This window comes from Myotis davidii, unplaced genomic scaffold (genome assembly GCF_000327345.1).
Source record: "Myotis davidii unplaced genomic scaffold, ASM32734v1 scaffold69, whole genome shotgun sequence".
Lineage (NCBI taxonomy): Eukaryota > Metazoa > Chordata > Mammalia > Chiroptera > Vespertilionidae > Myotis > Myotis davidii.
Genome location: NW_006300363.1, coordinates 769727 through 784094, shown reverse-complemented (window position 1 = coordinate 784094; position 14368 = coordinate 769727). Strand labels below are relative to the sequence as shown.

The 14368-nt window shown below is 50.1% G+C and overlaps 1 protein-coding gene across 2 annotated transcripts in view; it reads right to left on the bottom strand.

Annotated features, from left to right (window-relative positions):
• RGS9 (regulator of G-protein signaling 9) overlaps positions 1-14368 on the bottom strand; it is a 49014-nt gene that overhangs the window by 11693 nt on the left and 22953 nt on the right. The window contains exons 9-14 of one of the 2 annotated variants that reach the window (XM_006776667.2): positions 12285-12356; positions 6253-6282; positions 5496-5557; positions 4592-4705; positions 2361-2476; positions 43-130 (exon numbers count right to left, since the gene is read on the bottom strand). In XM_006776667.2, coding sequence (XP_006776730.1) covers positions 43-130; positions 2361-2476; positions 4592-4705; positions 5496-5557; positions 6253-6282; positions 12285-12356 — 482 coding nt within the window. The remainder of the gene's footprint in view (positions 1-42; positions 131-2360; positions 2477-4591; positions 4706-5495; positions 5558-6252; positions 6283-12284; positions 12357-14368) is intronic. The other variant, XM_006776668.2, reaches the window with a different exon arrangement.

The following is a 14368-nucleotide window of genomic DNA, read 5'->3' as shown; positions in this document are numbered from 1 at the left end:
TGGGGGGGGGGGGGGGCTCTCCTCAAGGTGGCTAATCCTCACTTGTAAATCTCCTCCGCTTTCTCCTTCACCTTGGACTGATCTCCGTACTTCAGATCTTCGCAGGCTTCCCAGAATCCCAGATTCTCTCCTGCACAGGGAGACAAAAGCCAGACAGGAAACCAGCGGGGAGAAGAAACGGGTCAGCCAGGATAGATTCGGCTCCCGGCGGTGAGCATCTTCCTTCCGCACAAGCCCGGGCGCCTGTGGGGCTGGACAAAACAACAGGCAGCCACGCCGGCCCCAGGGCCCGGGACCTCGTTAGCCTATGGCTGCTGCACACGTGTCTTTGACAGGAGCCTGATGGGTGCCGCCATGCTCACAGCTGTGCGTGTCTGCTGTGATCACTGTTCTGTCCCCAAGGACACAAGCTCAGCTCACGCCAGCCCCCAGAGGCTGCCGTGTTCTCTGCCCTGGAAGTTAGTGGTAGCAAATATGCTTGAACAAGGCCACACATGACTGGGCTGTAAACATGCATTGCTACGTAATAGAGTCCATCTATAAAATGTGGTAAATCCACGCAATGAAATATTATTCATTCGTGAAAAGGAATGAGGCACTGAAATGTGCTACAACGTGGGTGAACCTTGAACACACTGTGCTCAGTGAAAGAAGACAAAAGGACGCATGCTTAATGATTCCGCTGATATGAAACGTCCAAAATAGGCAAATCCAAGACGATAGATAGAAAGCAGGTTAGTGGTTGCCTAGGGCTGGGGGCAGGGAGGACGTGCGGAGCGGAGGAAGGGAGAAGAACAGGACATTTCTAATGGGGTTTCTCTTAGAGGTGGTGGAAGTGTTCTAGAATTATACAGTGGTGATGGGTGCACAACTTTGTGAATAAACTAAAACCACTGACTTGTACTCTTTAAAAGGCTATGTGGACTATGGCATGTGAGTTATATGGTATGTGAATTAGATCTCAATTTTATGACTTTTCAATTAAATGAGAAAAACTGATGATTCATTTTTGAGGAATGCCTTGAGGAGATCACCAATAGTGCTATTTTGATAATGCAGGGAAATCTTTTCCACGGATTTTGTTACTAAGTAATGCGTGGGTAGGGGAGACTCGGGGTGTGGTTTGTGACTTTGCCACTAGATGGCACCCTATCCACTCACTGGACAGTTGCTTCTGTCGGTGCTGAAAGCACTCCCCTTTCCCATCCATCTACAGTGGGTTTTCTTATATCATGGCAATCAGGCTGGATCAGAGAGAGGATTTTCAAGACTCCATATGATAATGTAATGTGTTGCATCAAACAGGCTAATGGCATGTCCCTCGAGGTTACAGACAGGTGGGCCTTGGGAATAAGCTGCTGAATGTTGAGGCTATAATGTGGTGTTCCCCAGAGCTGGGGACTTTGTAAGGAAGGAAATGAACCCCATCAAAATAAATATTTCAGCTCTGGCGGCGTGGCTCAGTTGGCTGGGCATCCTCCCATGAGAAAGGTTGCTGGTTCGATTCCTGGTCAGGGCACATCCACAGGCGAATCCCCAGTAGGGGGCATGTAGGAGGCATTGGATCAATGTTTCACTCTCCTCTCTCTCTCTCTCTCTCTCTCTCTCTCTCTCTCTCTCTCTCTCTCTTCCCCCCCTAAAAAAAATCAATAAAAATATTTTTATAAAAGTAAATGTTTCAGTATAAGTGTGGGAGCCAATGGAATGCTCCGCCTGGTGAAATCGGTCCTGACCTGACCTATGACTCCCCAGAGGTTTCTCGGTGCTATATATTTAAGAAGTTGCAAGTGTCTACCTTGTGAGACATCCAGAGATGGGATCGATCTAGAATGTGGCCCCACCCGTGCCATTAAAATCCGCACCCTCCTGAGCCCCTGATGGAAGCAGCGCTGGAGAGCGGCTATCCATTGCAGCCACATATTAGAATCACCTGGGGAGTTTTCAAACCTTGGGAAACTCCACCCCAAATCAATTACAAAGGAACCTCTGGGTGGGACCCAGGCGAGCCGTCTAAACTATCCCCAGGTGACTCGAATGTGCCGCCAGGGCCGAGAAGCGCTGAGCTGAAGGACACCAGGCTGGGAAACAACAAGGGAAAGCTTACTGTCGGCCTCCCTCCTCGTCCGCCTTCCCCAGGAGCTGCACGGAGCGACAGGCCCACGGGAGCTGGTGACCCCAGGATCAGGGTAAGGAATGGGGCGGCCAGCAGAGAGGGGGAGCTTGAAAATGTGAATAACATTCATGTGAGTAAATGACCCCCCACACACACACAACCATGAGGCCCCTTGGGAACCCTGTGCTAGACTCGACAGGAGTGCTTCTAAACGTTAAATCTTTTTTTTTTTTAATCAAAGACCCACCACTGAATTCTTTCTTGAGAAAGTACTGGAAGCTCTGGCGCCCCTTGGGGTCTCGAATCAATTCACTGAAGTTGATGGCCCACCGTTCCACGCGCATCTTGGTTGGGATTTCCACCCTGCAGGGAGGACACGTTATAAATGCCCCGGACACTCCGTGGGAGGGGGCTGTGCCAGGCGGCGGCCTGGACTGGGGTGAGGGCTTTAGCTCCCTCCATCCGTCCCCCGGCCCGGAGCTCCACGTGGTCCCCCCCACCCTCATTTCTGCACAAATGTACAACCCAAGCAATCACTTGTTAGGGAAATGCATCCTCAGACAGGGCCCCTGGGCCTCCTGGCAGGAGCTGGCAGCCCAACGGGGAGAAGGACCGCCACAGCTCTTAGCCTTCGGGCGAAAGAACAGGAAGGCCCGCGCCAGGGCCTGTGGAGACCGGCCCGCAGAAGGCCAGGCTGCACGCCGGGCCGGGGGGATTCCCGAACAGCACTGCAATGGGTGCCATGGCCACTGCCACCCCCTCGATGGCTGTCACCCACCCACAGCTGGCCCTTTACCATGCTCCTCCTGCCTCAGGCCACACGCCCCCAGTGGACCCCGGTGCCATCTCCACACCTCTCCCGGGCTCCCTCTAAGATGCAGGTCCCATTCCGCTCGGTATTTTGAAAGGTCTCCTTCCCTTCCCTCTCAGGACAACGCTTTTCCTGGCTGGGCAACCTTGCCCTCTCCTCCCTGGAGAGCTGAATGCCACCCATCCTTGTCCACAAGGAGATGCAGGCCGTCTCTCCTGTCTGATAGCTGGGAGACAGGCACAGACTCCAGAAAACCATCCTAATGACCAGAGGCCCCAGTGAAGGGAAGACTCCCCCAGGAGGTGATTCTAGAGTCTTCTGCTCTGCAACTGACACCCCAAACTCAGATGAGTGCCCCCCTTAACCATCAGCTGCCCAGGGCAGGCTACCTGGGCCAGGTGAAAGGCTCTCCAGCTGTGCCTGCTTACCCAGCTGCATCCGGGCTACCCGTGTCCTCCCCATGCAGGTGTGATGGCCTTGGCATTGGCGTAAGCTTGGTCTTATACTCCTAGCAGCCCCTCCTCCCCGCTCCTCCACCTCCGCCTTCCCCTCTGACTAGACACTTACGCCCTTGTCATCTTCCTCTGCTGGCTTCCCCTCTCCCCTGCATTACTGCCTCTGCCCCTCTTCCAAACAACCAGATTATGCAGGCACAGTGAGCAGCAACACAACCATGCAAAATGCACAGCCAGCCCGGCTGGTGTGGCTCAGTGGTTGAGCGTTGACCTATGAACCAGGAGGTCACTGTTTGATTCCTGGTCAAGGCACATGTCCGGGTTGTGGGCTCAATCCCCAGTGCGGGGGGGTGTAGGAGGCAGCCAATCCATGATTCGCTCTCATCAATGTTTCTATCTCTCTCTCCCCCTCTCCCTTCCTCTCTGAAATCAATAAAAATATTTTTTAAATAATAAATAAAGTTTAAAAATGAAAGGCACAGGCAGAGCTAAGGAGTGGGCAGCATAATCACCAGGGCAGCGCTAGGGCCCTGCCCTCCAGGAACTTAGCCTGACACTAATTAGACACCCAAGACGCAAAGCCATAAAGATAATTGTCTTCTTTTCAAAAACAATATGTTGTTCATCGCAGTTACCATTTGACCCAGCAGCTCCACTCCTAGGTATCCACCCACGAGACACGAAAACATGTTCACACAAAAATCTGGACAGGGATGATCACAACAGCATTACTCACAATAGCGAAAAGGCAGAGGCAACCCGAATGTCCGTCAGCTGATGAATGGAAAACCAAAATGTGGTCTAGCCTTAGAGGGAGTATTACTCAGCCGTAGAAAGGGGCTGAGGACTAATATGTGCAGGATGCCAAGTGAAAAAGCTAATCACAAAAGACCACAGGGAATAGGGTCCCGCTTATTGGAAGTGTCCAGAATCAGCAAAGCCACAGAGACAGGAAGCTGCTTAGTGGTTGCCGGGAGCTGGAGGAATATTGGTTGGGGGTGGGGAGAGGAAATAGCCAAAGGGTATGAGAGTGGGGCTTCTGTTTTGGGTGATGAAAGTGGTTTAAAATTGTTTGCGGTGATGGCTGTACAACTCCATGAATAGAGTGAAAGAAAAGATTGAATTGTACACTTCAAATGGGTGGATGAATGGTATGGCATGTGAACAAGTCAAAAAGCTTCGTTGTAAAAAACCAACATATCCAATACATACAATTTGGCATTTAAATCCCAGAACTGGGTGTCATCTGTTATCCAAGGATTGCTAGGGAGGCAGCCTGACATGATGGCGTCATTGGACGAAAACTGCTCACTGTATTTGACGATCCTGCAAAGCAAATGGAAAAGATTTCCAGGAGTTTAACCCCCAGGAGTCTAAGTCCATGCTCGGGGTGCCTGGCCAGCCTGGCCCCCTTTTCTTATCGATTTGGTTGCCTACTTATGACTGTCTTCTCGGGGAAACGCTCTAACAGCACCCGGATTAGCAGGCATTTGACGAAAATCTGTCCCCATTCTGCTTGTGAAATGAGGTGCTGTCTCTCAACCCAGCCCCTTTTTAATTTCTCTGTAACAGATTTAATAAAAAATGCAGGCTCATGACATTGTATCTTGACACGAAACCCTTTGTGTGTCTCAGATAATGTCCTACGAGGGACTGGGTCAGGGTAGCCTGAACGTTCAACAAACCAAACCTAAATTTCCAATGTGTCCTGATTGGATTTTAGATCAGAGGGTAACCATGGACACTTAATAGTACATTGACTCCGTGAACACAGCCCACCGTTCCCTCGTTAGTTTGAAAGGGTGATGCTAGGAACACAGGCTATCATGGATCCCTGTAGGGTCCAGTCCATGAACTCTCCCCACCTTCCCACCCACAAAAGAGATGACAGGCTTGTACAGAACCTCACCCACCCTGATTTTGCCGAACCCAAGACCTGGACACTTGCACTGAGCAGACCACCAGTAACTTAACCCCCAGAGAGCGCTCTTGTCCCGCAGAGTTCATTAGGATCTTCAGTCAGTCTATGACCTCTCCAGTTTGCCTTAAAGCAAAAGTTCTCTTCTTGCCTATCTGCTGTTCAAACCTCAGCAAGACCAACAAAGTAGGAACATACCCTCCAAGGGACACCGAAGACTTCACCGTGGACCTCATTAAGGCCTGCTGGTAATACATGATCTGGAAGAGACACGGTCGTTAGAAGATGTCCAACTGCCCCACCCTTGGGTGTCACTACACTGATACTCATAGAGGACCTCCAGAACTAGATGCCCTATACCCATCACGGCATCCCATTCCACCCCTCAAGCCAGACCCCTCAGTACCAACAGGGTTCAGGCCCACAGTAGATGGGTGATCCCAAACTTCAAATTAGGAGCCTCCTTCACCCATCACGTGTTGGTCTTGGAAGAGGCATCAACTGGGGTGTGTGTTGGGGGTGGGGGGAGTTCTAAGAAGCATTAAGCCAAGCTATGGGGCCAGATAATTAACCAAGCGGCTCTAACTTCAATGGCCAACTATTACCAGGGCTCTGTCTTGGCCCCTGTTACAAAATATGTCAAAATAGGCAATGTGCCACCCTGGGCAAATTCTGAATAGCCCTGTAATCGTGGGGCCAGGGTGGGGATGCAGGCCCTACAGCATTTGATAGGTGCCTTCGGACAGTGTCTCCGAACCCGAGTCCCGCATCAGCCCCATTCAGATCTCACAGAAGATGCTTTGCCATTCTGTGCTGTCCATTCATTTGTAAACAGTCCTCTGAACGTTACACGTGGCTTTCATTTCATTGCCGAGTGCAGAGCCTCAAACCCAAGTATGTGTAATGTGTTGGAGGATTTAAAATCAAACGTCCCTGGAACTGGGAGGCGAATTACCTCTTTTTTGACAGCAGTGATTGTTTGTTTCTGTAAAACAAAGAAGCCAGAGCCATTAAACAGATGCCATGAAATCCTCACAGTTCAAAGGCCCATTTGGAAAATAAAAACACACTCCCCATGAGAAAACTGTCCATCTTCTCTTAGAAGACAGAATTTCCCCCTCACCACCACCTCCACCCTATGCTAGGCAACTACTGGAGAACTGGATCAACTAAGAGACTTGGTGAAGGGAAGAGTAGGATTTACCACTGGGACTTGATCCTGCTCTTGACCCTAAAGCCAAGATGCAGGAAAGACTGAGTTTGGGATTGGTCTCCATCTACTGTCGGGCCTCCCCAACCACCTGAAATGGAATGGGGAACTGGTTTAAGCATCTGTTTCTCCTCTCGCAGGACAGAGGGAGCTGAATGAATGGTGAGGCTAGTTCCTGATGCATTCATAACAGCTTCACCAATGCCACAGTGGGGGACAGGGATCACACTGGGGCCCTGCCAGTGAGGGCGTTAACCTATGAACCAGAAGAACAGGGTTCAATTCCTGGTCAGGGCACATACCTGGGTTGTGGGCTCAATCCCCAGTGTGGGACGTGCAGAAGGCAGCCAATCATTCTCTCTCATCATGGATGTTTCTATCTCTCTCTCCCTCTCCCTTCCTCTCTGAAATCAATAATATATATATATATGTGTGTGTGTGTGTGTGTGTGTGTGTGTGTGTATGTTAAAAGGCCAAGGAGGATACTGTTTTCCTCAGCCAGTTAATAATAACATAACCACTGGCCCATGAGCCCCCTGACAACGGCTTATGGGCCAGGAGGTTCCGATCTAGGACGGCATGTACACGTCTCTCCTTTCCAATCCTCGCCGGTTTTGATTTTGCTTCATCAGATTGCTTTTATGTGCTTGCTTTTCACAGGAAACCCTTTCCCCAGGTGGGGAAGTGGGGAGAGGTATCTCAGGAAGGTGAAGCTCAGGTAGGTCCCTTGTTGGGGCCTCCACACACCCTGACTTCCCCTTCAGAGCCTTTATCACAATTCATGATGCATGTCCCTGTGTGACTCTCTAATATACATATCACCCACTAGGCACCATTAGACGCAGGACGACCCTGCCAGTCTTCCCTGGTGTGATATCTGGTGCAGAGTAGATGCTCAATCGATATTAAATATATGACGGCTGCCAAGTGCTGAGGCCTGAAATGAAAATGGAGATGTATTCTAAGCTTAAGAGAACATTTCTCCACTTAAAAAGTTGATCCAAATATCTTGGCAACCACACTGATTATTGTTCCCAGTCTGTCTCCACATTAGGCCCTGTTTTAGAAGACACACACTTCAGGGAGGAAAGGACCCTGGGGCCACGGCAGATTTGCATGCAAACCTAATGTAATCAGACTCTTCTGTGCGAGTCTGCTGAAATGGATTCAAAATAGTACGGACTGGCCTCTGCCCGCTGCTCAAAGGGGAAGCTGGACTGGTGCATAACCACCACCACCTAGCAACTAGTGCAAAGCCGTTTGCACCTCCTGGAGCCCTGACACCTGTGTAAGGGAGCGAGGTTTTATCATTCCGATATTCAGCTCTGAGACAGGAACAGGTTATGGGCCACTTCGTCCACAACTCCTGGTCAGTAAGTGGCCGAGCCAAGATTCGAACCCAGCTCTGCCTTTTGCGAAGCTGAGGAGGGATCCATGAGAAACAGAAAACAGTCTGCTCCTCACTCCGGTCTCCTCCTCGCCCTGACGCTGAGGACGATGCCAAATAGAATGACTCTGTCCAGCCATTTCAAGTAAAATTAAAACTAAAGAGAGAGCTGGAGCCCCAACACCGAGATGGAACACAAACACAGGAAACACTCTTTAATTCATGCTCGTGGAGGTAAAACAAACTCCCAGCGCTGAGATTAAGATCGGGGCACCCGGTGCACAACATGGTGACTGTAATTAGCGATACTGCAGTACAGGCCTGGAAGCTGCTGAGAGAGTAGCTCTTAAATGCTATCAACACACACACACAAAATTGTAATTATGTGAGGGGGTAGAGGTAGGTGTTCACTAACCTTATTGTGGTCATGTTTTTCAATATGGACATGTCTCTAATCATCACTTCAACTTACCTAGGTTCCATGTCAATATCTCAGTAGAGCTGGGAGCAGGGGAGATAGTAACGATGGTAAAGGCCTGTGCTCAGCAGCCAGCATCCTAAACACCCTCCTTCAAAGTGCCTGGGACCCAAGATCAAACTTCCTGTCGGCCACCGTGCTGCGGCCACAGGGCTCCTGCGTGGACGATCACAGACAAGTCTGCCTGCTGTTCTCCAGGCTCCACGGGGTCTGTCCTTTCGGGCATGTCTACTCTACGTAGCACTGTCTGACTTTGGCCTCAAATGCTTGTTCCTGGGGCCATTATCTCAGCCTTCAGGGTTCAACATGCTCCATAGGTTAATGCGCTTCGTTGGCTTTTATTACCCTTTTAGCCCTGCCTCGGTGGTGTGGTTCGCTGTTGGGTTTCGGATTCCCGGAATGACTAGCTACTTTCTGGGAATCAGACTGCAGCGAGCTCTCTAATAATAAGATACAGCTGCATCTGGGGTTTCCCCGCCTCCCCCTGGAGTGGCCACATGGATTTTAGCATTTATTTCTAGCTTTAAAGACAGCTGTCCATAGGCTCGCATCCTCTAGATCAGCGATTCTCAACCTGTGGGTCGCAACCCCTTTGGCGGTCGAACGACCCTTTCACAGGGTCGCCTAAGACCATCCTGCCTATCAGATATTTACATGACGATTCATAACAGTAACAACATGACAGTTATGAAGTAGCAACGAAAATAATTTTATGGTTGGGTCACAACATGAGGAACTGTATTTAAAGGGCCAGAAGGTTGAGAACCACTGCTCTAGATTGACACAGGGCATCTCTGTCCTTCTAGGGGTGTGAGGGTGTATGGGGGTGAACATTCTGGATGCCTCTAAAAGACCAAGAGAAAATCTGATGGGAAGGCGGGTGGAAAAAAGACTGTGGATGTGAGGTTCAAACCAAGGCCCAAATCCTGGTTCTGTGGTTTATTGGCTACCTGACTTGGATGCGTTTTTCAGCATTTCAAAGCCTCTGTTTTCTCCTTGGTAAAAGGAGATAGAAAAAGAAGGGATTAAGTGAGACAATAGACAGGCGACTGTGGCCAGTGACTGAGCGCTCCCAGGCTGCTGCTGAGAACACGCGTGGCATGGCTTTGGCCCTACTTACAAGATAAAATACAGGACGCCCTGCAATATTTGGTACTCACTACAAAAGTTATTTGTTGTTTACCTGGAATTCAAAAGTAACTGGCCATCCTGCATTTTTATTTGCCAAACCTCATAAACCTATCAAAATTATTACTTAGCCAAAGGCCATAAGAAACATTCATTTTAAATAAAGTGAAGTTATTAAAAAACACACACACACACACATACTTGTAAGCAATTCGAGATAAATCAACTCCTGATAAAATAATAACATTTTTTGACTCTGGAATTCACGCACAGATCCCCTGCCTTCCTGGAGTCGGCCTCCTGAATGGGAGTCATTTCTCTATTTCTCCTCCGGGCGACACACTCTGCACAGGGAGATACGCTGTCTAAGGAATCTCCAAATGCCCTGCATTCTTGGGATTCTCACTTATTATTTTCCGCTTGCAGATTTGCCCAAATAGGGACAGGGCCAGAGCTTATGTACACAGCTCCGCGGCCCACTCCTTGGCCTTGAGCGCCGGATGCGGGATGAGGGCTGCAGACAATAATCCCAGGGCAGCAGGGGTCAGGGCCCTGACCTGCGAGGCCATCAGGCCACTGTGCCCAGAAGTGCAGGAGCCCAGAACAGGGACAAGCCAGGACCCTGGGATCAGGCAGCCAGGCAGGGATCTGCAAAAACAAGAGGTGAGGGGTGGGCCAGCACAGAGCAAAACAGAAGATGGGAGAGGCCTGAGGAATCAGGGTAGGCCAGCTTTGAGAGCAGGGAATCGAAAGTCAGGAACCAGGAAATTCAGAACTGACGCGGTGAATGCAAAGCAGAAGAGAGGAGATGGGAGGCAGGCAGCTAGCTATGCTGGGAGACACTCCACACTCCCACCACCCCCTCCCTCAGGGCAGGTAAACCCCGGAAAACAGGGTTATTACTGAGTCAAACTGGGGAAATGTTGCAGATAAAACCCAGCAGCAGCCTCTATTTCCCTAACAGCTGACCGGGCACCCGGGCACCCGCTGGGGCTGGCTGAGGGGACAGGCAGGAGGGCTCCCGCCTACGTGAGAATTCTTAATTCTTCTTAATTCTCCACAAAGGCCAGAGTGCAGACAGGAGAAAGGGAGCTGGTGCAAGAGAGAGAGACAGAGAGACAGAGAAGGCGATGGTAAACAAAAGTAAAAGCAGCCCGGTGTCAAACATCAGCAGGCAGACAAGCCCTTTGCCCCGCACACTCTGACCCAGGCGGCCGGAAATGCCAGCATCTGACAAGAAATGGGCTTTGAAAGCGGAGGGCGCCCTCTCCTCCGAGCCTGACCAGGGCGCTGTGCTTTCCACCTCTGCCCTCCCCACCTCCACCACAAGGTTTCCGGAGCTGCCAGCTACCCGTAAAAAATAAAAACACAAAAAGCACATCTTCCAGCCAGGTTCAGTATTTGCCTTGATGATTCTGTTTCCGTGGCAACCAAACGACAAGGCCTCAGCAATTATCTGTCATCTGACGAGGGGAACGTGGAAAAGGCCGCTGAAGGCTGACAGTGCCATACGTGTATCAAAGGAAGGGTCACTTTGAGTTGTGGACAAGGGACTTAGCCACCCCACCCAACCCAGTGATACCCTCTGGGGACACGGAATCTCTCTCCAGATGGACTCCATCCCTGTGCGTCTGCCTAAGGCACTGGTTGGAGGTCCCCGTGGCCATTGTGAGTTCTGGGTCCCAGCGGGCAAAAGTGTACATGTCACAGCTGCCTCGTGACCTCCTTGTTCCTGCTTCTTTTTCTTTCCCCATTGACTTTCTTCTCCCTCCTGGCTCCCACTCAGGCCTTAAGGCAATGCCAAAGCTTAGAGATGACACACTAGGCTAAAGAGGTCACTGACCCCTTGCTGCCCAAAGACAACGTTAGACAGAAATCAAAGAAACCATCTCAAACTAGTTGCACTGGGGTTTAGGCTGGTTTACTGGGATCAGTGGTTCTCATCCTCGATAATTTTGTCCCCCAGGGTGCATGGGACAATGTCTGGAAACATCCATGATGGTCAGGCCTGGGAGGTGGGCAGGGAAAGGCACAATGCTCATGGCATCCAGTGGGTAGAGGCCAGGGTATGCTAACCATCCTACACTGCACAGGACAGCTCAAAACAGTAGTGCCATGGTTGAGAAACCCTGCCCAGAGCGCTCACTGTTTCAACAGCTTGTGAACTGCATTTCTTTAAATAAGAAACCATCATTGGAAATTGGCCATCCATCATAAATAACAGATGTATTGGGAAAAGAGTCCTTTTGAAACAAAAGCTTAGGAGAATCTTTGCAAAGATCCCACCCTATTGAGATGCAAAAAACAACAACAAAAAAAAAAACGTGTGACATTCCAGGTCCTGTCCAGGATGAGGGTTTAAACCCAAAGTTGATTCAGGAGTTTTAAGCCTGGGGCCTATAATCTCCAGGGAGTCCGGGAACTGGCTGAAATTGTATGCAAAATGTCTGTCTGGGAGTCTTTAGGCAGAATGCTTTCATAACTTTCATCAGATTTTCAAAGGAAGAAGTGATTCAGAAATATCTGTAAGCCAGCCGTCTGGATCCCATTGGCTCCAACCTGCACTCTAGATCTCTTGTCTTTCTTTATGCAGGGCTCTTGCCATGGCCTCCCTGCCCCCAACACTGATGTCACAGAGCCCAGAGTCCTCCTCTCTTAGGCACTCTCAAAGGGGAGATATCACTGCCCCAACAGACACAGCTAGACAATAGACACATGGACATCTTCCCAGACTAAGACCCTGACTTAGTCCCTGCCCGTACAAAGTATGCAGCAGAGACCTACCTGGTTTACCTGAACTTCATTCGGATTGGTCACTCGGTCCAGGCCATAGTCCAGCACGTTGTTCATTCCCGGCTGGATGGAATAAAAATAACATAAGGCCCATGCTGGGAGAGTCTCCAGTTTCTAATTAACTTTGGGTCTTGGCCAAACTGCCAATTGTGAGAGTGAACTGAGAAGGGCTTGTGGCCTAGCACACAGGGAGCTACGAGGGTGTGTGAGAAGCGCTTCATAAGCTGTTCCACCACCACAGCATCCCCAGAACCTAACACAGTGGGATGGGGAGATACATGCATGCACTGATGGACGGGTGGGTGGGTGATGGGTAGATGAATGGGTGGGTGGGTGGATGAGTGGATGGGTAGATAGGTGGGTAGGTGCATGGATGAATGGAGGGAGGGATGGATCAGTAGGTGGGTAATAATGGATAGATGTGTGGATGGATGCTCTGGTAAGTATGTGGGTAATGGGTGGTTGCATGGATGGATGAATAAATGGGTAGGTGGATGGGTGATGGATGGGTGGATGGATGGATGGATGGATGGATGAATTGATGTACAAATAACACTGAACTTCAGCAAGAGCTCACTGAGATTAGCACATGGGACTCCCGACTCCTCCCCGGTGCTCCTTCCCTACCCACAATGCAGTGTTTTAGGGAGTCCAGGCTTCAGCCGGGCACCTCTGGGATCTAATCCTAGTCCTGCCACTTCCTCGCTCTGAGGAAGGTCTTGGAAAGTATTTCTCTCTGCACACGCTTCCTTTCTGAGAAATGGAGATGCTCCTCCTACCTGTCAGTTCTTGTGAGGGCTTAACAAGGTGGAGTGTGAAGCTCTCTCAGCAGAGGGCCGCTGTTACTGAGCAAGGGAACATGTTCCTTCCAAAACTGTGTGTGTAACTAGAGGCCTGGCCCAGAGCTGGGTCTCAATCTTGGTCAGTTCCCTTCTCGATCAGGCCACCCGCTCTCCAGCCAATCTTGCCTGGTCTCTCTCGATTCTCTGAGGCCAGCAGTTCGGGCCTTGCACTCTCCTCTGTGCTGGTTTGGTGCCAGACACCCATCAAGTTCTCTTGTGATTAACGAGGGTGACTTCACTGGAGCAGAGACAGGAAGCAACTGGGCTTTCTCCCCATCAGATTCAGCCTCATCAACAGGACCAGTCACATTTTTAGCTCAGAAGTATGGTGGCCAAATACACTTTAGGACGCCCCGTTCAGTTTGCATTTCAGATAAATAGCAAATAGTTTGACTATATCATTTTGCATAAAAATATATTCCATATGTGTTTAGTAGAAGCATACAATAAGTATCAAAATATTGGGACATACATCATTTGCTGTTTATCTGAAATTCAAGTTTAACTGGGCATAATGGATTTTATTTGCTAAATCTGGCAACTTAGCTCAGCAGGCTACCAGGTGGGCAGATGCTGGGCATACCGCCTAGGCAGGGAAGAGAAAGAGAGAAGTAGGAAGTGGGCGGGAGGAGGACAAGGAAAGGGATGGCCGTCCTCACCCTAGCTGTTGTTACATGTGGACCTCAGTCAACAAATTTAGCAGCTACTTCCTGTGGCCGGCATTGTGCTCAGCCCTGGGGAGCCGGTGGTGCATACGACAGGGACCCCTGCCTCCGACATCCCCAGCAGGTCTCAGGAGGAGGCAGCCCCTCAGCAATTATTCACACAAATGATGAACTACAGTTATAATAAGTGCTACAAAGGGACAATACAGAAGTCCAAGCCAGCCTTCAATGGGCCCTAACCCAGCATAGGGGTGTGGGGGGCCGTCAGAATCATAGGGGTGTAATGCCTTTGCCTACAGTGGGTTCCAGGAATTGCCGCCTCCGTCTGGTATAAGAAAGTCCCCAGTTTAACTGAAGACTTCACACACACACACACACACACACACACACACACACTCATACACTCAAACCCACACGTATTCTCACACCACTTTTACCTCTCACACAAATACATCCACGATCACACGCAGTCGCATTTATACACTCACACACACTCTCTCACACTCAGACCACTCTGAGGGCACACACCCTCACACTTCCACAGCGCCAGTGCAGTCATCTTGAGTCT